At 60.5% G+C, this 27,894-nt stretch overlaps 1 protein-coding gene across 3 annotated transcripts; it reads left to right on the top strand.

Moving 5' to 3' along the window:
- The first annotated feature begins 15,424 nt into the window (after positions 1-15,424).
- On the top strand, positions 15,425-27,250 carry TNNT1 (troponin T1, slow skeletal type). Of its 3 annotated transcripts, XM_039510114.1 has the most exons (14): positions 15,425-15,487; positions 17,393-17,446; positions 17,903-17,916; positions 20,879-20,914; positions 22,276-22,308; positions 24,179-24,200; positions 24,632-24,695; positions 25,011-25,127; positions 25,520-25,597; positions 25,700-25,810; positions 26,092-26,201; positions 26,675-26,765; positions 26,902-26,942; positions 27,167-27,250. In XM_039510114.1, the coding sequence occupies exons 2-14, from the start codon at positions 17,415-17,417 to the stop codon at positions 27,210-27,212; spliced, it is 795 nt and encodes a 264-aa protein (XP_039366048.1). In that variant the 5' UTR covers positions 15,425-15,487; positions 17,393-17,414; the 3' UTR covers positions 27,213-27,250. The 3 variants fall into 3 exon arrangements, with proteins under 3 accessions (XP_039366048.1, XP_039366049.1, XP_039366050.1); XM_039510115.1 differs by lacking the exon at positions 22,276-22,308; XM_039510116.1 differs by lacking the exons at positions 20,879-20,914; positions 22,276-22,308.
- The last annotated feature ends 644 nt before the right edge of the window (positions 27,251-27,894 follow it).

Raw genomic sequence — 27,894 nt, 5'->3', positions numbered from 1 at the left:
CGCTCCCAGCCCGCCCGGCCGCACCTGTCAGCAGGATGGATCCAGCCCGCGGCTGCCAGCAGGTTCCACTGCTCGGAGCACCTGGGCTCGGCTGAACCCGGCGGATGGGAGGGGATCGGAGCCCTGCCTCCGGGGGTGGGGACAGCGCTGAATTTGTGCCTTGGCGTGTCTGCCATCGGGGCTTTGCACTTCCCGGCCCCGGCACCCACTGGCCTGGCACCTCCCGGCCCCGGCACCAACAGGCCTGGCACCTCCTGGTCCCGGCACCCACAGGCCTGTCACCTCCCAGCCCCGGCACCCACAGGCCTGGCACCTCCCGGCCCCGGCACCCACAGGCCTGGTACCTCCTGGCCCCGGCACCCACAGGCCTGGCACCTCCCGGCCCCGGCACCCACAGGCCTGGTAACTCCTGGCCCCGGCACCCACAGGCCTCGTACCTTCCGGCCCCGGCACCCACAGGCCTGGCACCTCCCGGCCCTGGCACCCACAGGCCTGGTACCTCCCGGCCCCGGCACCCACAGGCCTGGCACCTCCCGGCCCCGGCACCAACAGGCCTGGCACCTCCCGGCCCCGGCACCCACAGGCCTGGTACCTCCCGTCCCCGGCACCAACAGGCCTGGTACCTCCCGGCCCCGGCACCAACAGGCCTGACACTTCTGAAGTGCAGACGTGGGGGTCTGGCTCACTGCCCCCCAGAATGGACCCGGCCGAGGGGTCCGGTTCTCTGTACCTACAAGCTCTGTGTTAGACCCTGTTCCTGTCATTTAATAAACCTCTGTGTTACTGGCTGGCTGAGAGTCACGTCTGACTGCGAAGTGGGGGTGCAGGACCCTGTGGCCCCCCAGGACCCCGCCAGGGTGGACTCGCTGGGGGAAGCGCACGGAGGGGCAGAGGCTGCTGAATGCTCCAAGGAGAGACCCAGGAGGTGAAGCCGTGGGAGCTTCTTTCCCTGCAGACAGTCTGCTCCGAGGGAGAGGAGGCTCCCCAGAGTCCTGCCTGGCTTGGTGGGGAGCAGCTCCAGAGCATCGCCCGGGGACTCCGGGACAGGGAGGTAGAAGGAGAAGGGCAGTGTGACCGACCCAGACCAGGGGGGTACAGGAGTCTGGTCGAATGCGCATATAGTGGCCACTGGATGAACAGTTTTCTGGTCCCTGAGAGACGCTTAGAGCAATCAGGGACCTGCTAGAACCAAGGCAGCCAGGCTAATCAGGACACCTGGAGCCAATTAAGAACTTTCTAGAGTCAGTGATGGCCGGCAGGCTCATCAGGACACCTGGGTTAAAGAGGACCTGCCCTCGGTGAGTGAGGGGAGCGTGCAAGGAGCAGGGAGGGAGCAGGTGCTGCTGGAGGAGTGAAGCGTTCAAGCGAGATCAGGCTTCAGCAGGAAGATGCTGCACGGAGGATAAGGACGGTGCTGGGGGGAGGCCATGGGGAAGTAGCCCAGGGAGTTGTAGCTGTCACGCAGCTGTACCAGGAGGCGCTATAGACAGCTGGGATCCACGGGGCCCTGGAGCAGAGGGTGGGCCCGGGTTCCCCCCATTCCCCCAACCCCTGATCGGACAAAGGAGGAGTGGACCTGGTCTGTGAGGAACACCAGAAGGGAAGGGCTAAATGGCAACGGGATCTGGGCTGTTCCCGCCCCACTAGGTGGGGGCCCGAGCCTGCGGGGATTGCTCTCCGTTTCCCCCATGCTGGCCAGGGCTGAGGGGACGGCAGGTGTGAGCCACTAGCCAAAGTGGCCAAAGCGAGGGGCTGCCGTGAATCACTGAGGCGAGCAAATCCGCCAATAAGCACAGGAGCCGCCGAAGCAGAGGCGGGACCGTGTCACAGTAGCCAGAAACCAGCGAAGCAGAACTAAGCATTTGTAACAGTCTGGGATTAATCGCTGCCAGGTGGCAGCGCAAACTGCAAAGGCCCAGCTAAGAAACCAGGAGACCGCTTGCTTCGCTCCATCCCTTACAGGGAGCTACAATTTTAAGGACGTCTATGAAATGTTGTGGTTTTATCCTAGATAAGCTCTCATATTTTATCCGTCAGGGGGGTCCGGCTGCCTTGGCTGACTCCCCCATGGATGCATGTTCGATGAATCAATACAGGCGCCTCAGGCTGTCGGATGAAACTCAATCGTGGGGTCGATTGGCCACCGCACGGTCGAGAAGAGTGTCCCCGATGAGCCCACGGCGCGGCTGGTGACTTTGTGCTCACCCACAACCAGTTCAGATTTGGGGACATCTTATACCGTCAGGTCAGCGGCACCGCGACGGGTACCCACAGTACGAACAACGCTTCCTCAGCTCTCGCCCCCTGGCGCCCCACCTCCCCTTGCGCTCCATTGATGGCATCTTTATCGACCCCCAGGAAGGAGGCCCTTGAAGAATTCCACCTGGATTTCGACAATTTCCACCCCACCATCAACCTCCGCCTGGACCAAGAGATCCACTTCCCGGACACGACAGTGCAAATAAGTGATGGTCACATAGACGCCACCCCAGACCAGAAACCTACGGACCGCTCGTAACGATGCTGGTTCTGGCGGACCCGACTGAGAGCGCCAGGTCAGGACAAATTGCTGGAAGCAGGGCAGTCACCGCCCAAGGCTGGGGTTTCTTCGCACACCACGGCAAACCAAACCAGCCAGCCAGAGAGGACTTCGGTCTCACCCCGCTGGCTAAGCACAAGTCACACAAGCAGTTCCCTCAGGGCATGGCTGCACTTGCAGCTGTGGAGTGCGGTGAGTTAAAGCCGCCTTCGGCGCGCACACCGGGGAAAGCGCTGCAGTCTGCCCACGCCGCCAGCTGCCAGCGCACTGGCGCGGCCACATTAGCAGCTCTTGCAATGGCCACAGAGCAGTGCATTGTGGTCGCTCTCCCAGCATGCAAGTGGCTGCAACGTGCTTTTCAAATGGGGGGGTGGGATGGAGTGTGACGGGGAGTGTGTTGTGTGTATGTGTGGGGGGGGAGAGTGGGTTTTGGGGGGGCTGAGAGCATGTCAGCATGCAGTCTTGTAAGTTCAGGCAGCAGCAGACCCCCGCCCCCGCCTCTCTCTCGCACACACAGCATTCCACAGCAATGGTTGCTTTGTCTCGGAGCAGATAAGCAGCCGGCTGTCAGAACCAGAGCTTTCAAAGGGCCTAGCAGTGATTACAAAACAATGACCAGAGTGGCCACTTGACTTAAGGGGATTATGGGACGATTCGGGAGGCCAATCAGAGCGCAGTAATGCAACACCCTGTTCACAACGGGGCCGCGGCGCTCCAGTGGGGGCGCATCAAACTCACTGCGGAGTCCGAGCGCTCTACGTGCCTGGCCGGTGTGGACGGGGAGTGAGCTAACGTGCCCGGGGCTGCTTTAATGCATTGTAACTCGTAAGCGTAGCCAAGCCCTCAGACACTCCAGTTTCCCAGTATCACCACCAGTGCCTCTCGTTATGGGGACACCCCAGTAAAAGGTTCTCCCGGCCCCAAAGGACTAAGCCCTAGACCCAGGTCAATCTACAAGTCAGATCTTACCCACAAATCGCGCTGTTGTCAATCCTTTAGAATCGAAAAACTAAAGGTTTATTCATAAAAGGAGAAAGATACAGAGGAGAGCTAGAATTGGTTACATGGAATCAGTTCCATACAGTAACGGCAAAGTTCTTGGTTCAGGCTTGTAGCAGTGATGCAATAAAGTGCAGGTTCAAATCAAGTCTCTGGAACATCCCCAGCTGGGATGGGTCATTCGGTCCTTTGTGTAGAGCTTCTGTTTGTAGCAAAGTCCCTCCAGAGGTAAGAAGCAGGATTGAAGACCAGATGGAGGAGCTGCAGCAGCTTGCAGTGCTGGTGGAGGCTTTCCAGCACTGCGACTTAGTAACTGTCCACACCTGCAAGGCACATCCAGCGCTGCAACTCCCTGGCTGCAGCGCTGGCTGAACAGCTGGTCTGCTTGGGGTGTAACGAGTGCAGCGCTGGTGAGGCAGCGCTGCTCGTCAGGTGTGGCCACACACCAGCGCTTTTATTGGCCTTCAGGGTATTAGGAGATATCCCAGAATGCTTTTAACTAATTACTCTCTTTGTTTTGTTATGCAGCCTCTCTGTTTTGTTGTGAACGCCCCGGGCTCCGAGAGCTGCTTATCTAAAAAACAAACACAGCTCCTGTTTGCTGTGATCAATCTGTAACTCAGTGAACAATCAAATGAGATAAACCCTGTGAATGAGGCAGGCAGGGGGCTGAGTGAGTGTTTGCTTGACGAGAGAAACACTCCTCCTGACGAGGGGGCGGGGCGGAGAAAGGGAGTCCCTTGGAGCAGCTGCTTATCTGGTCTGCAGGCTGTTTGCAGTTAAGCGTAAGGGGTCGGGAAAATTTTCTGATTTTGCAAGGCAGGGAGCTGATACACAGTGTCGGCTCCAAAAATCCACTCTCTCTCCCTCCGCCCCCCGCTCCCTGTCACACTCCACCCCACCCCCCTCTTTTGAAAAGCACGTTGCTGCCACTTGAACGCTGGGATAGCTGCCCATAATGCACCACTCCCAACACCGCTGCAAATGCTGCAAATGTGGCCACACTGCAGCGCTGGTAGCTGTGAGTGTGGCCACACTCCAGCACTTTCCCTGCACAGCTGGACGCCCAGCGCTGTAACTCCCAGCGCTGCAACTCTCAAGTGTAGCCAAGCCCATAGTCTCTTGTCATGGGGTCTCTGCTTTTTGTCCCAAAGACAAGCTGCCCATCACATGGGGTGGAAAAACCTCAGTGTTCTGTCCATAGGCAGGTCCCTGCCTGCCTTGCTGAGTCACAAGGCGTATCTGCCTCCTCTCCATGGGTCGATTGTGTAGCTGATGGTCTTTAATGGGCCATCCCGCAGGCTAGGCAGAGCTGACACCAACTTGTCTGGGGTGTCTCCCAGAAGCAGAGCCCAAGTTTGAAATACAGACAGTATAGAGCCAATACTCATAACTTCAACTACAAAAACGATACACACACACACACAGACAGCACGATCATAACCAGCAACCCACAACCTTGTCTTAGACACCTTATTTGACCCTCCTTATACAAAATTTAATGCCACTACAGGACCTTGGTTGCAACAATGATCTATACGGCCCCAGTTCATGTCAATAACGTCACTCCCCCAACACACAATTGCTGCAGGAAGGGATGGCACAGACATCACTGCCTGCAGCCCGAGAGCCCCCCATCCTGGGTTCTGTCTCGCTACAGCTAGTCCTGGGTTAGCAGCCGTATCCGCGTATCACAGAAATGGTTTAGCAAAGTCACGTTCAATAACATATTGAATCTCTTTACAAACCCAAGGTAACGGTTGGTTAGCACGACAGTGGATGGGATCTGCTCTTGCTGCACGGTTCCCGTATGTCTCGTGTGACCTTGCCAAGAGCTAAGGAACAGAGCTACTTGATCCATACAAGCTCTGGCAAATGTTTGGAACCCAATTAACATCAGGTCAGTGTAGATATTAATGTTGTCCATAGTACAGGAATCTTGGCATTTAGCCGGGAAAGGAATGCGGCAGCGTGCCTCAGTTTCCCTGTTCATACAGCACATCAGGTCTGGAACGGCTTTTCCCCTGTGAAAAGCTCCCAGACTGTTTACAGGCGTTAACCGTGCAACATCAGCATTACAAGGCCTTTTCACGTACAGGGTGTTTTTATGTTTCACTTTCAACATGTTCCAGGGATTTTCCAAAAGCTTCGGCCCCTTGTACATTTGTACAGTTGTGGGGAATAGCAACACATTAGTTACAAAAACCACCATTAGCAGCAACAACAACAACAAATCCATTGCAAGTGTCCATCTGCCGCTGTGTTTGTCGTGCCACAGCTTTGGCCCAATACCACTGGGGTTGGGGCATTTTAGGGTTAACCCTGTGGCTTCCCTTTGCAAAAGGAAGTTCTCTCTTTCCTCCTTCTTCTGAAGGATCAAACCCGGATTTCTCTTGCGTAAGAGAAGTCAGTGGCTGATGGGGCTGGGCTCTCTGGGCTAACAGCCATTGGCCAGTCGTGCTGCTCCCTGCCGGCCAGGTAATTTGCATCTACACCAGCCAGGTAATTTGCATCTACACCGACAGGAGCCAGTTCACCAGTTTTCAGATCCTTAACTGCTACCAATTCCGAGGCTGGGCTGCATCTTAAAGAGACGCCGTCCGTTTCCACTAACCAGCGAGGGTCAAAGTTCTGTGGTTCTTCCCTTGCGAGCCTCTGCGGCCGCGTGGAGTCAGGCGTTAAATCCCAGAGAGGAGAGGACCCGCCACGCCCTGCACTCCCACCAGCGTTACCATCTTTCAACACGCAAAACCAGGGACACGCCATGGGCGGGGGTCGGCCCCTCCTGCAGTCTACCCCTGTTCCTCCTGTGCTCTGCCCCCACTCTGCCCCACGTCCCACCCCCTCCCTGCTCGGCTCGGCCACCGCACCCCTCCTCAACCCTGGCCCGCGCTGGCTGCTGCGTCCCTCCTCAGTCCCCCACCCACCGCTCGCCTCCTCTCACCTGCCACTCACCTCACTCCCTGCTGCACCCTTCCTCACCCCCAGCCGCCTAACCACCCACTGCTGGCTCCCTCGCCGCCCGCCTCCTCACCCTCCCGCCCGCCGCTGGCTCCCTCGCCCCCGCCTCCTCTCCCTTCCCACCTGCCTCCTCACCCTCCCACCCACCTCCTCACCCTCCCGCCCTCCGCTGGCTCCCTCGCCCCCGCCTCCTCGCCCTTCCCACCTGCCTCCTCACCCTCCCACCCACCTCCTCACCCTCCCGCCCGCCTCCGCCCCCGCCGGCCCGCCGCTGGCTCCCCCGCCCCCGTCTCCTCACCCGCCCCCCTGCCTCCGCGCCCTCCCGCCCGCTGCCCACCTCCTCACCCTCCTGCCCGCCACTGGCTCCCTCGCCTCTGGCCTCCTCACCGTCCCCGCCCACCTCCTCACCTTCCCGCCCGCGGGGAGTCCCAGGGGCGCTTACCTGGGGTGGCTCCCAGGAAGCATCCAGCAGGTCCCTCTGCCTCCCAGGGGCAGGGCGGGTTGCGGGGTGTGCGTGTCTCTGCCCTCGGCCGGTGCCTGCAAGCTTCACCCCCGCAGCTCTGATTTGGGCAGGCGGGAGCCGGGGCAGCACGCGGAGACCCCCTCCGCCTCTGCGCCTAGGGGATCTTTGGAAAGGAAAGTCAGTGGATCCCTTCACACCAGAACATTTCTGGCCGTTAGGAACTGAAACTTTCTTGATTAAATCACTTTCACACCCTTCAGTTGCAGCAAACTGCTCGCACAGACCCCCCTGAACACTGCTCTGCTCAGTCACTACCAACTTCTGAGTTTCACTTACAGCCAGAATTACCTCTGGCCCAACCCCCCGTCAGGCAAACTCACAGACTCACCAGCTAAAAGGTCGGGCGCGTTCGCCTTCCTTCCGCCACACACAAGTTCAGGAGTTTTTTCCTTCTTGCTACGAGTTTTCAAACTCTCAGCAGGTAACACGATCAAATCACCTTTTGTCACGGACTCCCAGATCGTGCCCACTCGTGGCCCCGTGCGGTCCATGGGGGGTGCCCCTTTCAGGGCGACAGCCCTTCTCGGGGGTCCTCTCTCTCTTGGGGTCAGGCCCCTCCACCTCCCGGAGCCTCAGCATGTCTGTCTCTGCCGTGGGCCCCCTCAGGGAGTCCCCTCGCTCCGGACCCCCCGGGGCCTCCACCCCCCGAAGGGGATAATGCCGCCCTGCTCTCTAGCCCAGAGCGACTCTCAGCCCAGCGTAACACAGGAGGGTTATTGAGCGTCTGAACCCAGCACAGGAAACTCTCCGGCCTCAGGCCTGGCCTCCCTCAGCCCAGCACATCCCAGTCTCCCCTGCAGCCAGGTGGGCTCTGCCTGCTCCCACTCTCCAGCCCAGAGCCTCCCTGCTTCCCAGCTGGGCATCTGATATCCCCCAAGCCCCCCCGCCCCGTCCATTGTCTTCTCTCCAGGGAAACAGGGTCGTAAACAGGAAGGCCTGGGTCTCCTCTCCTCTCAGCCCTCCTCTGGCCCCTCTGGCTGGACCCGGCTGGTCAGGTCACCGGGGTCCTGTCCCCGCAGCCCATTGTCCTCCCCCCGGCCAGAACCAGCTGTAACTCCTGAGCCGGGTCTCTGGGTCACCAGGTCACCAGTCGCTGGGGTGACCATCCTCCAGGCCATTGACTGGGGTCCCGAGTTCTGTCGCTGATCCTCTGTACCCACAAACTCCCTCTCCCCTCACCTCATTAAACCCGTAACACCCGGGGACACTGAGTCCCATCCCCTGTGCGTGCAAATCATTGGAAAGCCAAGGAAAACACAAGAAAAATCCCCCACTTTGTCACAGGTTGTCACTAAAATATGCGGTGGGTGTGGGAGGTGCCCAGATACGAGCTCTCCAGAGACACTGACACGGGAGGTAACCAACCCGTGGGTGGGCGCCGAAGAGGCGTCTGTGACAAAGTGGGAATGTTCATAATGCTTTCTCTGAACACTGTGCGGGTGCCTCAGTTTCCCCTCTGCATTTCTTAGGCAGGGCCGGTGCAACCACTAGGTGAACTGGACAGTGGCCTAGGGCGCCAGGTGGTTGGGGGTGCCCAGGGCTGTCCTCAGGCATAGGCAGCTGCATAGGGCACCCGAACATTTGGGGCTCCACTGGGTCTTAGTGTCCACCCATTTGGTTTTCCCATCCCTGGTCTGACCCTTCCTGCAGGCCCTGAGTCTTCCTGGGAAGGGGATCTAGAAAAGAGAAAAAGCCTCCAGCCTGCCGGACCTATTAGCACAACCCTGAAACTGTTCCAGAGCCAGTCAAGGGGTAACGAAGCCATTTAACAGGCATTTGCCAACCTCCAGGTATCTACTGTCAGTTTCTTAATGGACTGACAAAAGCAGGCGGCTCTAGGAGCTAAGAGGTGAAAACATGATCTAAACGTTTACTCAGAACAGGATCTTGGTTTAAAATTTGCTTTAAAAATATTTCATGAGCGAGCTGGTGAAGATTATAAAATCACATCTCCAAAAAATCCTTGCATAGATTTTTTTAGATGCACAATCATCTTTAGCCTTAAATGCTGGGATCTTCAGACACAGGGTTTTTTAAATAAATCCTTCAAAAGACCCCCCCCTTAGCTAAAATACACATTTTAATTACTATAGTAAAAAAACTTACTTCCAAAGTTTTCCTGTCCTTTCTGGCCTTCCATTTCTCCCTTCACCCCCTCTCTCCCCCACTGAAGGAAGCAACAGCCCTTTGCTTCCAGATACCTGGACGAAGAGGTTCCTTTTCTTTACTTCTGAGTATCTGATGAACTAGTTTTAAGAGAACCCTCCAGCAAAATCAGGACCTTAGTAAGATCTAAAATCCTTTGTTACGCCTAAACTCTTTGGAAACATAGTTGGTGAAATTTCCTAAACGTGGGTATTGTCACGGAGCTCACGCACACTAAATCAGGGTTCCCGTTTTCTCAGAGCACTGAACGTCGTTACGAACGCACTAAACCTCTGCGCCTGATTCATTTCAAATAATGTCTGGTTCAGGGAGTTAAATACGTAGCGATCTGGAATGAGTACATTTAAGAGAACATTTAAAATATAAAATCAGCTTAGAAATACTGATGAAGAAGATGTAGAACAGAGAAGAGGTGCATGATGGATTCCATAACATTCAATGTTGTATTTGGCAGGACAGCTGACTCACCCTTACTACAAAGTTTTTGCAAATAAAAGTCTGACAAACTTCCGGGCATATCAAAAAACCTGCGACTGACATTTTTTTATTCCCAAGTTTTGGGCTTTTAATTAGGTACCTTCTGCACGTCCATTCTGCGGGAGGGAGAGGGTACAGGGGTCTCTGCGGGGAACTGCGACTCTCCGCCACCGTGAGGCGGGCCGGGCGTCTTGTTATGCTTTCTGCCCTGTCCCTCCGCCCCCGCCCCCGCCAGGCTGCAAGCTCAGGCCGCCATGGGGCATAGGGGCACCAGTTTAATAATACTGCGTTGGGCCCCATAAATCCTAAGGACGGCCCTGGGGGCGTTGAAAAGCGGTGCCCTGGCTCGGCAGGGAGGAGCCGCCTTCCGGAGGCACCGGAGGGCCAGGGCGTCGGCTTGTGGGGGCGGCGAGCCTCAGCGATGGAGGAGCCGGCGCGGCGCAGGGGGGCAGGAGCCCTGCAAAGGCGGCAGCAGCGCTAGTGGGGAGCAGCCGCGCCCCCCTGCTCCTCCTGCCCAGGCTGTGCCCTGGCGCCTCCCCGGGGGCTCCTGCAGGCTGCAGCAGATGCATGTGGGCGCCGGCCCCCACGCACCCCCCAACTCCCCCCTTGCCATGCTCGGCTCTGCAGCTCCTGGGCATGTGAGCTGCTGTCAGGGTGCGGGGCCCTGAGCCTGCTCCGGGAGGGGCAGCGGCGGCAGCGGCTCACAGAGCCCGAGCGCGGTGAGGGGGGAGCCGGGGGGTGCACAGGGGCCTCTGCCCACATGCATCCGCTGCAGGAGCCCCCAGGAGCCCCCAGAAGGCAGCTCCTTCCTGCCGAGCTGCTGCAGCAGCCCAAGTCCAGCAAAGCCAGTGAGTGGACTTGGGGCGGGGGCCACCGGGGTGGGGAGGGCTCACGGGGGGGCTCTGCACCCTCCAGGGGAGTTCAGGGGGCGGGGAGGGGGGAACCTGGTCTGGGGAGCAGCCCCTGGGGTTTATAAAGGGATTTGCCCCTCAGTGAACTGATGTTATGGTGGGGAGCTGCAAGGTGGAAGTTTCGCCTGGGGCACAAAATATCCCTGCACCGGCCCTGTTCTTGGGTATCTAGGGGGTGGGATAAGGGGGCGTGGTTGTTGCAGAGCCCGAGCGGGCAGGCGTGATGGTGTCTGCACAGAGAATGGCCGACACTCTGTCTCCTGGCAACTAATGGCCTGGCCCCCCCTGCAAAGGTGCCAGCTGAAGGTGCTGGAGAACAAAGAGATCAGGTGACCTCCTGGCTCCGGAAAGAGACACAGGCCAGAGGAGGGGCTGGAGAGTTTCAGTTTGGAGCCGGCTGGGGAAATGGGGAGGGGGCCAGACGGGGCTCTGGCCTCCCTGCCCCAAGCAGGACCTGACTCAGGGGTCCCGTTCTCTGTACCTACAAGCTCTGTTTTGGACCCTGTTCCTGTCGTCTAATAAACCTTTTGTTTTACTGGCCGGCTGAGAGTCACGTCCGACTGACTTTGCAGGGAGCAGTTCCGGAGCATCACCCGGTGACTCCACGACAACGTCACCGGCCCTCGTCCTGCCCGGGAGTTACAATTCGATGACTCACTCACTCACTCGTGGGAGACACAGCGGCATTTCGGCGGGTGCTTGACCGCCGGCCAGGACGCGGGCTCATTTAGATGCCCCCGCAGGCGCCATGGCATCTAAAAGCGTTGAGAGTTTTACTCCTGGGGGAATTCTGCGCCAAAAAAATGGAAAATTCTGCGCACAGTAGTTTAAAATTCTACAAAATGCTGCATATTTTCTTTTTCAAAATAACACACGATAATCCCACCACTTTCAATTCTTTTTCGGTCATTTCTTTCAAAATACCTGTCAGCAAGTAGATCTGTAACACTACAGATAACAAAAAAAGATGCAGGAAATGTTTTTTGACAGATCGATTCCTTACTATATATATTCATACCGAATGCGGAGTAATAATTCAGAACCATATTTCCCGCCCCCCTCAGAAGCAGTGCAAAGGCTGGGGGCAGTCAGGGGTAACGGGGGAGCTGAGGGAGAAGGAAGTAAATTGCTAGGAAGGCGCCTGGGTGTGACCTTGAAGCTTTGTTGGGTATGGATGGGAAAAGTATGGCATAGTTTTCTTCCCCCACGCAGACCCCGGCTGACCCCTAACCTCTCCCATTCAGTCAGGCACATCTGCCCCTGTCCCCGTGTGTTCCAGCACCCCCATGTGTCCTTGCATCTCCTCTCCACGTGTCCCTCCGCCCGCACTCAGACACCCCCCCATCCCCATGTAGCCCTGCACCCTCTCTCCCTGTCCCTATGTGTCCCTGTCCCACCTCCCACATTACCATGTGGTCCTGAGCCTCCCTCCCCCCATAGCCCTGCGCCTCCACTACCATTAAGTCCCTGCCCCAGTCTGTCCTCCCCCACTACCCCTTATGAGCCCCTCTCTGACCCCCCAGACGCCCACGCTGTCTGTCTCCCCGTAGCCCCCGTCTCCTGACCTGGCCTGACAGGCACTGCGAAGAAGGCTGGCTCTTTCTCTTCCCTAGCTGGCCAGGAGCTGCAGCTTTGTACTATCACCACTGCGCCCTCTGGTGGGCAAAAGGTGGAACTGCAGAAGTTATTTTCTGCTGGAAGCTGCCGCTGTTCTTGCGCCACAACGCCCTCTGGTGGGTAAAAGGTGGAACTGCGGCAACCTATTGGCAGAAGCTTTTTTTCTATGCAAAAAATTAAAAATATGCATGGCTCGTTAATTATGCACATGCGCAGTGGCGCAGAATTCCCCCAGGAGTAGAGTTTAGACTGTGCGCTTATATTTTATCTTCTTTCGGTAACTAGCGCTGACTTTTTGCCTATCACTTATAATCACTTAAAATCTCTCTTTTGCAGTCAATAAACTCATTTTACTGTTTATCTTTACCAGTGAGTTTGCCTGAAGTGTTTGGTAAATCTGCTCAGGTTTGCAAAGGCTGGTGGATGTCCACTTTCCACTGATGACGTGGGGAACCAATTAATAAATCTGCACTGCTGGCCCTGGTCTCATCCCCCGACCCTGCCCCCAGCTGCTGGCCCTGGTCTCATCCCCCGACACTGCCCCCAGCTGCTGGCCCTGGTCTCATCCCCCGACACTGCCCCCAGCTGCTGGCCCTGGTCTCATCCCCCGACCCTGCCCCCAGCTGCTGGCCCTGGTCTCATCTCCCGACCCTGCCCCCAGCTGCTGGCCCTGGTCTCATCCCCCGACCCTGCCCCCAGCTGCTGGCCCTGGTCTCATCCCCCGACCCTGCCCCCAGCTGCTGGCCCTGGTCTCATCCCCCGACCCTGCCCCCAGCTGCTGGCCCTGGTCTCATCTCCTGACCCTGCCCCCAGCTGTGGCCCTGGTCTCATCCCCCGACACTGCCCCCAGCTGCTAGCCCTGGTCTCATCCCCCGACCCTGCCCCCAGCTGCTGGCCCTGGTCTCATCCCCCGACACTGCCCCCAGCTGCTGGCCCTGGTCTCATCTCCCGACCCTGCCCCCAGCTGCTGGCCCTGGTCTCATCTCCCGACCCTGCCCCCAGCTGCTGGCCCTGGTCTCATCTCCTGACCCTGCCCCCAGCTGCTGGCCCTGGTCTCATCCCCCGACACTGCCCCCAGCTGCTGGCCCTGGTCTCATCCCCCGACCCTGCCCCCAGCTGTGGCCCTGGTCTCATCTCCCGACCCTGCCCCCAGCTGTGGCCCTGGTCTCATCCCCCGACCCTGCCCCCAGCTGTGGCCCAGCTGTGGCCTGGTCTCTCATCCCCGACCCTGCCCCAGCTGCTGGCCTGGTCTCATCTCCTGACCCTGCCCCCAGCTGTGGCCCTGGTCTCATCCCCCGACACTGCCCCCAGCTGCTGGCCCTGGTCTCATCTCCCAGCCCTGCCCCCAGCTGCGGCCCCTGGCTCTTGGCTCAGCTCCCAACCACAGCTCCTGGGCTGGGGCGGGGGGGTCACGGACAGGGGTAAAGGGGGGGGTGACCTGAAAAGTTTGGGGAACTGGCATCAGGCCATTTCCCATTCACAGGTTCCTGGACCCTTCACCACAAACTCCAGCTCGAACCAGAGACGCCGGAGCTGTTCCCCCGCCCGGTTCCTCTCGCTGCCAATGTCCCCCTTCGATCTCGGCGTCAACCCCCGGGAACGGAGGTGGCGCATCCCCCGGCTAATCCGGTGGCGTCGGTAACATCTCCCGAGCCGGGGAAACGCAGTCGGCGTCTCCTTCCGATTCACGAAGGCAGCGAGCGGCCGTTTCCCAGCCCCGGGCCGCCGGACGCGGCTCGGTTCCCGCGGTACCTGGCACGGGCCCCAAGGACCAGTTCCGCGCCTTCCCAGTGTGCCTCGAAAGGGGGGATTCGGGGCATTTCGCCCGCTGGCGGCTTCACCCTTCCCACAGCAGAGACAAGGGCCGAGGGCGGAAGGCAAAGCGGAGTGATGCGGCGGTGGGTTTATTTCGTGGGCCGCCCGTTCCCAGGCAGCTCTGGGGGGGGCAGTTCGGTGGCTGGGGGGGGCTGGCTGGCCAGGGGGGATGTGGGATGGATCGATCCCCCCCTGCCCTGGCAGACTCCCTTCTCCTCCAGCCGTGCCCCCATGGCCCAGGCGGTGCCGGTCCCGTGAGCTCACTACTCCCAGGATAGAACAAAGGTCAGAAATGTTCCCACCGCAGTGACAGGTGCACGGGGACTGGGGGTGAGATCAGGTACCTGGGGAGAGAACCCAGGAGTCCTGGCGCCCAGCCCCCCAAACTCTAACCCACCAGATCCCACTCCCCTCCCAGAGCCAGGGAGAGAACCCAGGAGTCCTGGCTCCTAGCACCTCCCCTGCTTTAGCCACTAGACCCCACTCCCCTCCTGGAGCCAGGGAGAGAACCCAGGAGTCCTGGCTCCCGTCCCCCTGCCCCACTGTGCCTGGGAGGCATGGATTCTTTCTACAGAATTCCCCAGCGTGCTAGCCCAGCCCTGGGCTCCCCCCAGCCCTGCCGGTGCCCCTCACTCCCGACCTGCAGCCCCCTGCCAGCCCAGCCCTGGGCACCCCCCAGCCCTGCTGGTGCCCCTCACTCCCGACCCGCAGCCCCCTGCCAGCCCAGCCCTGGGCTCCCCCCAGCCCTGCCGGTGCCCCTCACTCCTGACTCGCAGCCCCCTGCTAGCCCAGCCCTACCAGTGCCCCTCACTCCCGACCCCCCACCCCCGGCTATGTTTATCTCCCCTCTGACAGCTGCAGAGGCTCGGGTTACCCTGACATTTCAGCCCAGGCATCCCTGGAACAATGGACTCAGAACCCAACAGTGTCTATTCTTTCACTCTCCCCAACCTCCTGCCCTCCTTGGCGGAGGGCACTGCTGTGGGGAAGCTTGCAGCGCCTGGGGCACTGCTGTGGGGAAGGTCGCAGCGCCAGGGTCCCCAGCTGGGGCACTGCAGTGGGGAAGCTCGCAGCGCCGGGGTCCCCAGCTGGGGCACTGCTGTGGGGAAGCTCGCAGCGCCGGGGTCCCCAGCTGGGGCACTGCTGTAGGAAGCTCGCAGCACCGGGGTCCCCAGCTGGGGCACTGCTGTGGGGAAGCTCGCAGCGCCGGGGTCCCCAGCTGGGGCACTGCTGTAGGAAGCTCACAGCACCCCTTCAAAAATCCATCTGTCTGGTCATGTCCCCCTGGTCCTGTTCATATGAATTTTTCCCCCAGGAATTTGCTGATGACATCACGGGCGTGTCACACCCCCTCCGGCCAATCATGTGGGAGGGAGCTGGGGGGCCTGGTGTCCAGTTCCCCCTAATAAATCCCCCCCCACAGCGCAGAGAGCGACTGTGTGGAGCCTGAGGAAGCTTGAACCAACTGCACATCCCCAGGTACCAGGGCTGGGGGGCTGGGGGGCTGCAGGGTGGGGGCACCTGGGGTCCCCCACTGGGGGGGATTGATGGTGAAATACAGAACTGCCATAGACCCCCCTCACCCCTGCCCCCAACTCACCCCTGACCTCCCCGTCCTTCCTCCTGAATGCACCCCAGAACCTTCCCCCCAAGTCCTGACCCCCCCAAACCTTGCCCCAAACCCCACCCTCCAAACCTTCCCCCCTCCTCTCCCCTGACCCCTGGAACCTTCTCCCTGAACTCCCACCTGGCCCCCAAAACCCTCCCGTCACCCCAGCCCCCCAAATCCTCCCTCCCAAAGCCACCCCAACCCCCCAAACCCTCCCCCATCACCCCAGACCCCCAAATCCTCCCTCCTAAAGCCACCCCAACCCCTCAAACCCTCCCCATCACCCCAGACCCCCAAATCCTCCCTCCCAAAGCCACCCCAACCCCCAAACCCTCCCGTCACCCCAGCCCCCAATCCTCCCTCCCAAACCCCCAAACCCTCCCCATCACCCCAGACCCCCAAATCCTCCTCCCAAAGCCACCCAAACCCCAAACCCTCCCCCATCACCCCAGACCCCCAAATCCTCCCTCCCAAAGCCACCCAAACCCCAAACCCTCCCCAGTCACCCCAGCCCCCAAATCCTCCCTCCCAAAGCCAGCCCAACCCCCAAACCCTCCCTGTCACCCCAGCCCCCAAATCCTCCCTCCTAAAGCCACCCCGACCCCCAAACCCTCCCCATCACCCCAGACCCCCAAATCCTCCTTCCAAAGCCACCCCTACCCCCAAACCCTCCCCATCACCCCAGCCCCCAAATCCTCCCTCCCAAAGCCACCCCAACCCCCAAACCCTCCCCATCACCCCAGCCCCAAATCCTCCCTCCTAAAGCCACCCCAACCCCAAACCCTCCCCAGTCACCCTGGGCCCTCCAAATCCTCCCTCCCAAAGTCACCCCAGAACCATCCCCAAACTCCCCTGACTGTTCCCCCCAATCTGCTCCTGGCCCCCAAACCCTTCGCCGGTCACCCCTAGTCCCCCAAACTCCTCCCTGACCCCCAAGCCTGCCCCCAAATTCACCCCTGAACCTGCCCCCAGCTCACACCCGCCAGGCAGTGAGCCACGGGGTGCAGGGGTGCAGGGGCCAGAGGACGGTGCCCCCAGAGACCCAGGGAGCAGAGCAGCTGCATCTCTCGGCCCGGCTGAGCCCGGGACGCTCGGCGCAGGAGTGACGGGGGGGGGGGGCGGAGTGGGGGGGAGGGGGGCTGGCACAGGGCAGATCCCGGCACCTGGCTCCCCGCCCGCTGGCATTGTTATTTGGAGACACAGAGAGACAAATGCAGGAGACAATGGCAGCCAGATCCCGAAATAGCTGTGACCTTTCAGCAGCTGCCGGCTCCCCCTCCCCCCCCCAGCGCACCCCGAGCGCACCCCGCCCCAAGGACAGCCCAGCCCCCCACCCTGCTCCCAGGGTGCTGCCGGTGCCCCTCACTCCCGACCCGCAGCCCCCGCTAGCCCAGCCCTGGGCTCCCCCCCCAGCCCTGCCGGTGCCCCTCACTCCCGACCCGCAGCCCCCTGCTAGCCCAGCCCTGCCCCCCCAGCCCTGCTGGTGCTCCTCACTCCCGACCCGCAGCCCCCTGCTAGCCCAGCCCTGGGCACCCCCCAGCCCTGCCGGTGCCCCTCACTCCTGACCCGCAGCCCCCTGCTAGCCCAGCCCTGCCATTGCCCCTCACTCCCGACCCGCAGCCCCCTGCTAGCCCAGCCCTGGGCTCCCCCCAGCCCTGCCAGTGCCCCTCACTCCCGACCCGCAGCCCCCTGCTAGCCCAGCCCTCAAACCTTTCTCCACCGAAATTCCCCCACCACCGAAGTGCTGATCTGTGTCTATTTCTCTCCACCCCCAGGTGAACCCCATCAGCCAGCACCATGTCTGAGGCAGAAGAGGTGGAGTATGAGGAGTAAGTGAACGTCCCCCCCCTCCCCTGAGCCAGCCAGTCCCTGCCCTGGGCTGGATGGGAGCCGGCGCCCCCTAGAGGGGACAGGCCCCGAGCCCCATTCCCTGCCCCCCTGAGCCAGCCAGTCCCTGCCCTGGGGCCAGATGGAGCCGGCGCCCCCTACAGGCGAAAGGCCCCGTGACCCCCCCATCCCCTCGAACCAGCCAGTCCCCGCCCTGGGGCGGGTGGGATCGGGTGCTCCCTAGAGGGGAAAAGCCCCAGGCCCCATTCCCTGCCCCTCTGAGCCAGCCAGTCCCTGCCCCGGAACTGAATTAAGTTGGGCTGCCCCATGGATCTTAACCCTGGGCAGGCCGGGGGTCCCCAGCACACAGCAGCCCTGGATGGGTCAGGACCCAGGTCTGGTGCTGGCTACACTAATGTGCAACAAGCTTCTCTCTCTCTCTCTCCTTTTCTCCCCAGGGAGCAGCATGAAGGTACGTGACGCTTCCCCCGGCCCCCGCTGCCGCAATCCGTTAATCCCTGGTCGCTGTTAATTAGCCTCTATTAATGACTGAGGTCCTCCGCCGGCAGCGAGAGGGGAGGAAAAGACCCTAGTGGGTCAGTCTGGGGCAGGAGTCGTCTGAGCCGGGGGGGGAACGGGTGGCCAGGGAAGAGGCCCAGGCCCCCTCAGATGGGTCAGGCCAGGGGTTTCCCCAGGGCCGCCCAGAGGTGGGGGCAGGTGGGGCAATTTGCCCCAGGCTCCAGGCCCCACAGGGGCCCCCACGAGAGTTTTTCGGGGCCCTTGGATCTGGGTCCTTCACTCACTCCGGGGGCCCCAGAAAACTCTCACGAAGACCCCAGGCCCCCTGAATCCTCTGGGCGGCCCTGGGTTTCCTTTCTCAGTCGCTTCACCCCCATTTGTTCTTAGGCCAACCCAGATAATCGGGTCGTGTTACAATGGACATACAGGGATTCGTCCCGCGATAGGAACCTCTTCTTACCTAACAGGGCAATAGGTACGATCTAGTGCCGTTAATAACCCAGAAATAGCCAGGCGGGTTAGTAACTTCACCCTTGTGTAGCTGCGTTAACAGACAAATAATCAACGAGAGGTGGCGCAGAACGATTTCCAAGACTAAATGGTTAATCGTTTTCTTGGCCTGTTTAGATTTTAATATTTAGTCTGGCTAAGAATCACGGACAATAACAGCGAGTATAATCATGACGTAAATAGTTTATTATTCAAATATTGAATGATAGCAGGTTATAATTACTCTCAAGAATGGTTGGTAATTTATTCGTTATCTATCTAACGTTTACTTAGCTAACGACAGGTGGTTAATGATGATAAAGAATCGTTAATGTAATTATTTTTATTTAAATATTGTACGATTCGAATACGTATTGATGGAGAGGTAATGAGTATAGATGATAAATGGTTGATAATGTAATGATTCTACACCGATTTTAAGAGTCAAATATTGAATGGCAGATACTTAACAGTTATCAATAAGAAATGGTTGACCATTTATTATATACATATTTTAATATGTAAATGTCAATAACTGGTGGTTAATAATTATACATAATAATTGGCTAATCATTGATTTGCATAGTTTATATTCAAATATTTAACAACAGATGGCTAATCAATACAAATTATTACTTTATATAGATATTTGATATTGAAATGTTTACTGATGGGTGTTAATAATCAATTATAAATTCTTACTAATGAACTACATACAGACTTTAGTACTTAACGACTGAAGGTTAATAATTACCAGCCATCAGAAATTATTAATAAATATCAGCATTGTTCAGCCTGATCCTTTCCCTTAAAGGCTATTTCGTATGGATGTTATTAATCATCGCTCTATTTTTTGGTTATTTATTTGACTCACAGCTTATGGCTGTCTCACTGCTATCTTGAGAGGGGCTGCGTTTAGGGGCATCATTATTAGAATCACCCTCCAACTCCCCCTTTAATTTTTAAATTTCTGTCTCCAGATAAATATTGGTAGGGCCCGCCCTCTTAAAGGGAAAGTCACCATCTGACATGGACTCTGCAGATTTATCAGCCCCTAAAACAGGATGGCAAAGTGGCTTCCCTATGCCCCACCCCCAACTCCCCTTTAATGTTTCAATTTCTGTCTGCAGACAAGTATGTGTAGGGTCCGCCTTCTTAAAGGGCAAGTCTGCTCGGCCAGGAATCCTTCTTTCACAGACTTAGCTGCTCTTCTGAATGGAATCAGGGGTGTGGGGGGCTTACGCCCCCGCCCCCGTTCCCCTTTAAATCATCACATTTGTGTCTGAAGTCAAATATGCTCTGGGTCTGGCCCCGGCGTGAGGGGGAGAGGGAAGGGGGTGGGGTGATGGATGAAGGGGAAGGGGGAGGGAGGGAGGAGGGGTGGAGGGTCCCAGCTCCCCCACCCCCACATCTGTCTCTGACCATCTGTCTTTTCCCCCCCAAGAGGAGGCGACCGCAGGGGAAGGGACGGAGCCACCGGATTCCTGGCCGGGGCTATCACAGCCTCGGGGTGACCCCGCAAGGCCTGGTTCCCCCCCCACCACCTCCCCCCAAAAAACCCCTCCCCCTGTGACCGGCTGCCTGGATGGGCCGCACTGAGAAGGTGACCCTCAGGGCAGCCGACCCCCCCGCCATCCAAACTGGTGGTTTACAATCAGATTCACCAAGCCAGTAACGGACCAGGCCGGTTACCCCGAAGCCGAACGCTGTCCCCATCCAGTCAGCCCAATCGAATACAGCGAGAGGTTATTCAAAACCCCATTTCACCCTGGGTGAGGTTCCTTCTAATCCCAAAGGATCAGACACAATCGCTCCCCAGTCAATGAATATTTCAGGTCTCCCCCCACCGCCGACCCAAACACACACTCAGGGCCAATCCTCCATCCGGAAACCTGAGACTGCTTAGGAAAAATAAGAGACAAGGTTCCCAAAGGGTTTCGAGGCCAGATGAGGACCAGGGCGTTATTACATCACACATCCCATCTGGCAGATAAGATTTGCTCTCCAAGTCACTAGTAGCCAGCGACGGAGCATTAGGGGTCAGGAACGGGATGGTTGCAGCGTCTACCAGCTAATTCGATCCCACCGGTAGCTTGCGGTAAACGGAGACGCATTTAGCAGCTGCTCTTTGAGTCTCTAACAGTGCTGGCAAACGAGGCTCCTCAACACGGCTCTGATACCTGTCTACCAGGAATGGCCTTGTTCACCGTGGCTGTGCCCTTTTGAAACATCCTTAAGGGTTGCTTTCAGGTCACCCAGCCTGATGATTTGTTTAATCTTCTGTTGCCCGGCGTTACACCCCCCCCCCCCAACCTTCCCCCCAGACACCCTCCCGCGACTCCTGCAATCTGCCCCCTGGGATGGGACCCTGGGAACACAGAGCCCAGCACTAACCCCTCACTCTCTTTCTTTCTCTCTCTCTGAAGAAGAGGAACAGGCTGAGCAGGCCGAGGAGGAGGAAGGTGAGACGGCTGCACACAGCTGCCCTTCCCCGTGCCGCGGGGGACCCCCCTCTTTCCTCTAGGTCACCAGAAGCAGAGACCTCACAGCCCGGCTGGAATCAGGAAGAAGCAACTTGATGGGAGTGGAGGCTAGGGGTAGAGTGGGGGCGGGGGTGGCGGCTGGGGGCCAGGACTCCTGGGTTCTCTCCCCGGCTCTGGGAGGGAAATGGGAACTAGTGGGTAGAGGGGGGGGCTGGGGGCCAGGACTCCTGGGTTCTGTTCCCATCATGTTTGTTCTCTCGTCCATGTTAGGTTTCTCTTCACAGGCTTCCTCCTTTCTGGTTTGTCGGCTGAAGGGTTTTTCCTCCCCTGGGGGTGGGGCGGCCGTGGGGGCATCAGCCAGGGTGGGGGCAGCACGGAGGACGCCTGTGTTAGAGTCAGGCGTGTACCTGACCTAGGACACCCCCACACTGCATTACTGCAGTGCCCTTCCCCCCTCCCCCCACTGCATCACTGGAGGGCCCTTCCCCCACAGCCACCCACTGCATCTCTGTCCCGTCCCCCCACATCACTGCCCCCACTGCATCACTGCAGGGTCCTTCTCCCTTCACCCCCCACCATTGTGTCACTGGAGGGCCCTTCCCCCACAGCCCGCCACTGCATCATTGCCCCCCTGCATCACTGCCCCCACTGCATCACTGCAGGATCTTTCTCCCCTCACCCCCCACTGCAACACTGCAGGGCCCTTTCCCCTCCCCCATTGCATCATTGCAGGGCCCTTGCCCCACAGCAGCCCACTGCTTCTCTGCCCCCCCACTGCATCACTGCAGGGTCCTTCTCCCTTCCCCCATCACTGCAGGGCCCTTCCCCCACAGCCACCCACTGCATCTCTGCCCCCCCACTGCATCACTGCCCCCACTGCATCTCTGCAGGGTCCTTCTCCCCTCACCCCTAACTGCATCATTCCAGGGCCCTTCACTCCCCCTCACTGTGTCACTACAGGGCCCTTTCCCCATCACTGCCCCCCACTGCAGGGTCCTTCTACCCGCACGCCCCCACTGCATCATTTTCCCTCTCCTCTCATATCCCAGCCCCCTCCGCATGTGTTGGGGGGGCACATTGTGATCTCACCAGGGTGGGGGAGGGAGATGGGCAGGGACATTGGAAGGGGGGGCAGAGGGGGCAGTTCCCCCCCCACTAACGAGTAACCGGATTTAACGGGCCCCCACCCGAGCTGCCTTGGTTTAACTGCCTCTCCGTTTCTCTCCCGCGCTTGCTCCCCCCGCCCCAATCTCTCCTCTCCCCTCCCCGTCCCCTCCCCCAACCTTCCCTCCCCCTGCCCCATACCTGTCCTTAACCCCCCGCCCCATGGCTGTGTGCAGTGTCTGAGGAACCCCAGCCGGCCGCAGACCCAGGTATTTTCCTGCTTCGCTTCCTCCTTGGAGAAATACCCCTGAGGTGGGGGCTCCCATGAGGTGCCACCCTGCCCCCACCCTGCTGAGGGTGGGGGGGGTGCCTGCACAGCGGGGGATGGGCAGAGCTGGGCTGGGCCCCCCCAGGGTAAATCACCCCCCGGGACCTGGGCCTCTCAGGCATCGCGCCCTCCCCCCCGCCATCTGTCCGTCCGCACTGTCCAGTCCCCAGAAGGGGCAGTTACAGGTGGACAGACACAGGGGTGTATGTGGATGGAGGGATAGAGGGATATAGATGGGGGGTGGCTGGATGGGGGTGGCTGGGGGTGGATAGAGGGGGCCGTGGCTGGATGGGGGGTGGCTGGATGGGAGTGGATGGGGTGGATATAGGGGCATGGATGGATGGGGGTGGATAGACAGGGTGGCTGGATGGGGGGTGGCTGGAGGTAGATAGAGGGGTGGCTGGTCTGGGGTGGATAGAGGGGGTGGCTGGATGGATGGATGGGGTGGATAGAGGGGGGTGGCTGGGGGTGAATAGAAATTGCTGGTTATTGGCATGGGGGGAGGGCGCCACCTAGAGGCCGGAGATCCCTGCACCCCAGCGACTGACACCTCCACCCTCCCACTCTAGCCTGGTCCCTGGGTCCCTGGCAGCCCCCCATCCCCAGCTCTGCCCGGGGCACCCCCCCCCATATGTTTCTCTCTATATCTCAGCCCGGGGGCTGGGGCGGGTGGTAAATCCCTCCTGGGCCGGGCTGGGCTGGGATATAGATGTGGGCTCCTGCGAACCCGGGGTGCGTGGCCGGCCGGCTGGTGCGGGTCCCGATACATGGGCGGTGGGGCACGTGCCCCCCATGTATCCGTGCCGAGTCCGGGGTGCAGCCCGGGGCCGGGCGGGAAGAACGTATCTATATGCCCAGCGGCTGTATGGGATACAGTTCAGTTCCCGGGTGCATGGCCGTGACCCAAATATACATTCACGGGGCTCTGTTGTCACGGGGGACGGTCTGAGCCCAGCTTCCCCAGGGTCAATCCGGAGTCACTCCTGTTCCCAATGGGGTCAAAACTGGAATCTGAGCTCAGCTCTCCTGGGTCAACCTGGAGTCACTCCTGTTCCCAATGGGGTCAAAACTGGAATCTGAGCCCAGCTTCCCCAGGGTCCATCCAGAGTCACCCCTGACTGCACTGGGGAGGAGGGGGCTGGAAGGGGAGCTGCTGCGGGGGGGGGCACTGAATGTATATGAGCCTCTATCCGTAGAGAGACACGGCAGCCGCCGAGTTCGCTTGCCTCTAAAACTACTCACGAGAGACACGGTCTGGTCCCCTGGGGTGGGGGAGCCCCCCCCCACTGCTGGCCCCTTCCTGGGGCCCCGTCCTCCTCACCCCCCTTCTCTAACCCTTTACTTGGTCCATTGGAAGGACATTTTTGCTCGTCCCCCTGGCTTCCTCCAGCATCGTCCTCCCCCAAACCCTTCTCCGTGGCTAACGTTATGACACCCCCCTTGGATCTCCGGTGCCGCTCCCTGCACCCCACTTTGCAGCCCCCCACTGCTCATGGATTTTCTTCTCTTCTTCAGGGATACATTTTTTTTCCTCCTTTTTTTTTTTCCTTCCTTTTTTTTATTCAACAGCCAGGACTCTCTCCTCCTCGTCGGGGTATCTGTCCATGGATCCCCCCACATCAATTCTCCCCCCCCCCTTATGAAGGTACCCTGACATCTGAACTGGAGACAGGTGGAGCATATCAGGGGCTTTCTTGCTAAGAGGTTTTTGGGGTGTCGTCCCCTCCGGATCTCCCTAATTCCCCCCGCCCACATAAACTGTTTCCCGATCTCTCTGTCTAATAACAATGTTTCTCTTGTTCTCTTCACAGAAGAGGAGCGTCCCAAACCCAGGTAACTGCGGTGCCCATGAGGAGGGGGGTAAGATGGGGGATCCCCCACTTCCACCCACAAGTCAGAGCAGGGAACCCCACAACCTGGGCAGGAGTGCTGTCCCAATGCACTGAGCGACTCAGCCCCCGCGCCCCACCCCAGAGGGGCCGCGTCCCAGCCCCGGGTGAGGGGTCCCTGTGTGCCCAGCCCCCGCGCCCCACCCCAGAGGGGCTGAGTCCCAGCGTCGGGCGAGGGGTCCCTGTGTGCCCAGCCCCCGCGCCCCACCCCAGAGGGGCTGAGTCCCAGCGTCGGGCGAGGGGTCCCTGTGTGCCCAGCCCCCGCGCCCCACCCCAGAGGGGCCGCGTCCCAGCACTGGGAGGGGTCTGAACTTGTAACAGTCAAGCGTGAATCTCTTTCCTCTTTGTCGTGTTTCTTATCCCTCCCCCCCGCAGCAGGCCGGTAGTTCCCCAGCTGGCTCCCCCGAAGATCCCCGATGGGGAGAGAGTGGACTTTGATGTGAGTATCGTAAGAAAGATCCTGCTGGGCTGCAGGGGGTGGGATGGGGTCAGCAGGGGGTGCCAGGCTGCAGGGGATGGGGCGGGGGGCTCATCAGGGGGGGCCAGGCGGCGGGGGAGGGGGCGGGGGGGCTCAGCGGGGGGCGCCGGGCTGCGGGGGATGAGGCGGGGGGGCTCAGCAGGGGGCACTATGTTGTGGGGAGCAAAGCTGGGGGCTCAGCAGGGGGCGCTGGGCTGTGAGGGACTGGGCGCTCAGCAGGGGGAGCGCCCCCCACGTGGGGTGCCCCCCAGCTCACACACTCTCTCTGCCCCCCAGGACATTCACCGCAAGCGCATGGAGAAGGACCTGCTGGAGCTGCAGACGCTCATCGATGTGCACTTCGAGCAGAGGAAGAAGGAGGAGGAGGAGCTCATCGGCTTGATGGAGAGAATTGTGGGTCCTGGGGCGCACGGTGGAGGGGCTTTGTGGGTATGGGGGGGCAGGGCAGGGGATTGTGGGTCCCAGGGTGGGGGACGTGCCAGGCGGATTGTGGGTGCGGGGGGCAGGGTAGGGAATTATGGGTACCGGGGACGTGCTAGCAGATTGTGGGTATGGGGGTGGGGCAGGGCAGGGAATTGTAGGTACCGGGGAGGGGGTGTGCCAGGTGGATTGTGGGTATGGGGGTCAGGGCAGGGAATTGTAGGTCCAGTGGGGGGCGTGCCAGGCGGATTGTGGGTGTGGGGGGCAGGGAACCAATCGTGGGTTCCAGGGAAGAGGTGGGGCCGGCCGGGGGGGGTGCTGCGGGTGACCAGCCGTGCCCTGACCCGTCCCCGGGCCCCTGGCAGGAGCGCCGCCGAGCGGAACGGAACGAGCAGGTGCGGTTCCGGACCGAGAAGGAGCGGGAACGCCAGGCCAAGCTAGCGGTGAGTTCCCCCACGTCCCCCCACCCTGGGCTGGGGGGGTCGTCCCCACCAGTCTGTACCCCCGCAGCCGCACGGCTGACAGCTCTGCTCCCCCCCACGCAGGAGGAGAAGCTGCGCAAGGAGGAGGAGGAGGCCAAGAAACGGGCCGAAGACGACGCCAAGAAGAAGAAGGTTCTGTCCACCATGCCGCATTTCGGGGGCTATCTGGTCAAGGTGAGGTGGGGGCAGGGAGGGGGTGGGGGGGAGAGAGGTTGGACAGGGACACTGGATGGGGGGGGCGCTGTGCTGCAGGGATCGGGGTGTGGACTCAGGGCTGGCCCCCTTGCTGCCGTACGGGGAGTGGTCTGAAAATCACCAGCTGCCCCACCCAGAGGCAGCCGCATCTCAGCGCCGGGCGAGGGGTCCCGCTATAACCAGCCCCCTGAGCCCCACCCCGGAGGGCCCGGCTCTGGAGGGAGCCCGTGTTGACGTGACCCCCGTGCCCTGTTTGCCAGGCCGAGCAGAAGCGGGGCAAGCGGCAGACGGGGCGGGAGATGAAGAACCGGATCTTGGCCGAGCGACGGAAGCCCCTAAACATCGATAGCATGCGGGAGGATGAGCTGAGGTACGGGGGGGCTCAGGGGACTTCATTTCCCATGATGCTCTGTGCTTGGCTCCCATTTCCCATGATCCCTCAGGGTTAGCAACCCTGGCTACCCCTTGGCCATCTATGGTCCCATTTTCCATGATGCTCAGCACTTGGTTCTCACCTCCCATAATCCCTTGGGGTTAGCAACCCGATCCGCGACTGTGGTCATCTGTGTCCATTTCCCTGGATGCTCTGCTCTTTGTTCCCATTTCCCATGAGCCCCTGGGGCTAGCAACCATTGCTACCTTGGCTGTCTATGCCCTCCTTTCCCATGATGCTCTGCGCTTTGTTCCCATGAGCCCCTGGGGCGAGCGAGCGCCGCTACCTCGGGTGGCGCATGCCCCCCGTTTCCCGGGGCGCTCTGGGTATGAGCACCCCGGGTGGCCATGCTGGGCGGGGGGCTGGCTAGCGGCCCCCGATCCTGACAGCGCCTCCATCTGGCCCCACAGGGACAAGGCCAAGGAGCTGCACGACTGGATCCACCAGCTGGAGTCGGAGAAGTTTGACCTCACGGAGAAACTCAAGCGCCAGAAATACGAGGTGAGAGAACGGGGCAGGGGAGCCTTTCCCCTCTAGGGGGCGCCGGCTCCCATACAACCCCGGGGGGGGGGTGCGCGGTGGGGGAAACTGAGGCTGACCCCGCTGGGTAATAACTGGCTCTTCCACCCCTTTGCAGATTAACATCCTGTACAACAGCATCAGCCACGCCCAGAAATTGTGAGTAGCCTCCGCTGTATCCATCTCCCCTGCTTGGGAGGGGGGTTGGGGTCCTGGTCCAGAGACCAACCCCCCCCCCCCAAATCCTTCTCCCCCCGGGGGAGTGGGGGAGGGGCGGGAGGAATGCTGAGACCAGCTGGCCTGGGCCGGGCCCCCGGGGGGGGGGCGCGAATCTGGGGGGCTGCTGACGCCTTTTCTCACCCGCCCCCCCCTTCTCTCCGCAGCAAGAAGGGGGCCCCCAAGGCCCGCCTGGGCGGCCGCTGGAAATGAGCCCGGAGCCGGAGCAGCCTCGGCCCCCGGCCCACGCCGCCCATCAGCGGGGGGGGGGAGCCCCGCCGCCCCGCGCAATAAACCGGCCTCCCGCCCGCACCGCCGCCGCCTCCGTGTGTTTTGTGGGGGGGGGGGCGAAGGGGGCTGGAGAATGACCCGCCCCCACCGGCAACCCACGTGCTCGGCCCCCCCGTGATGTGAGCGGGGGCGGGACTCTCCCAAGCCCCGCCCACTCGGGTGCGGCCACAGGGAGCAGATGCCCGGGGGGGGGGAGTGTCCTGGGCAGGCCCCGCCCCGCGCTGAACAGACTCCATTTCCCATGAGCCCCTGCGGAAACCGGCGAGGGGGCGGGGGCAGGCGGGAGGAGGCGGGGTACGGAAGCCGGCGAGGGGCGGGGCCAGGGCTGGACGGAAGGCGGGAGGGCCGGGGTACGGAAGCCGGCGAGGGGGCGGGGCCAGTGCCAGACGGGAGGGGGCGGGGTACGGAAACCGGCGAGGGGGCGGGGCCAGGGCTAGGCGGGAGGGGCCGGGGTACGAAAGCCGGCGAGGGGGCGGGGCCAGTGCTGGACGGAAGCCGGCGGTGGGAGGGGGCGGGGGACGGAAGCCGGCGAGGGGGCGGGGCCAGGGCCGGACGGAAGGCGGGAGGGGCCGGGGTACGGAAGCCGGCGAGGGGGCGGGGCCAG

This window comes from Mauremys reevesii, linkage group 22, assembly GCF_016161935.1.
Source record: "Mauremys reevesii isolate NIE-2019 linkage group 22, ASM1616193v1, whole genome shotgun sequence".
Lineage (NCBI taxonomy): Eukaryota > Metazoa > Chordata > Testudines > Geoemydidae > Mauremys > Mauremys reevesii.
This window is presented reverse-complemented; position numbering and strand designations above follow the sequence as displayed.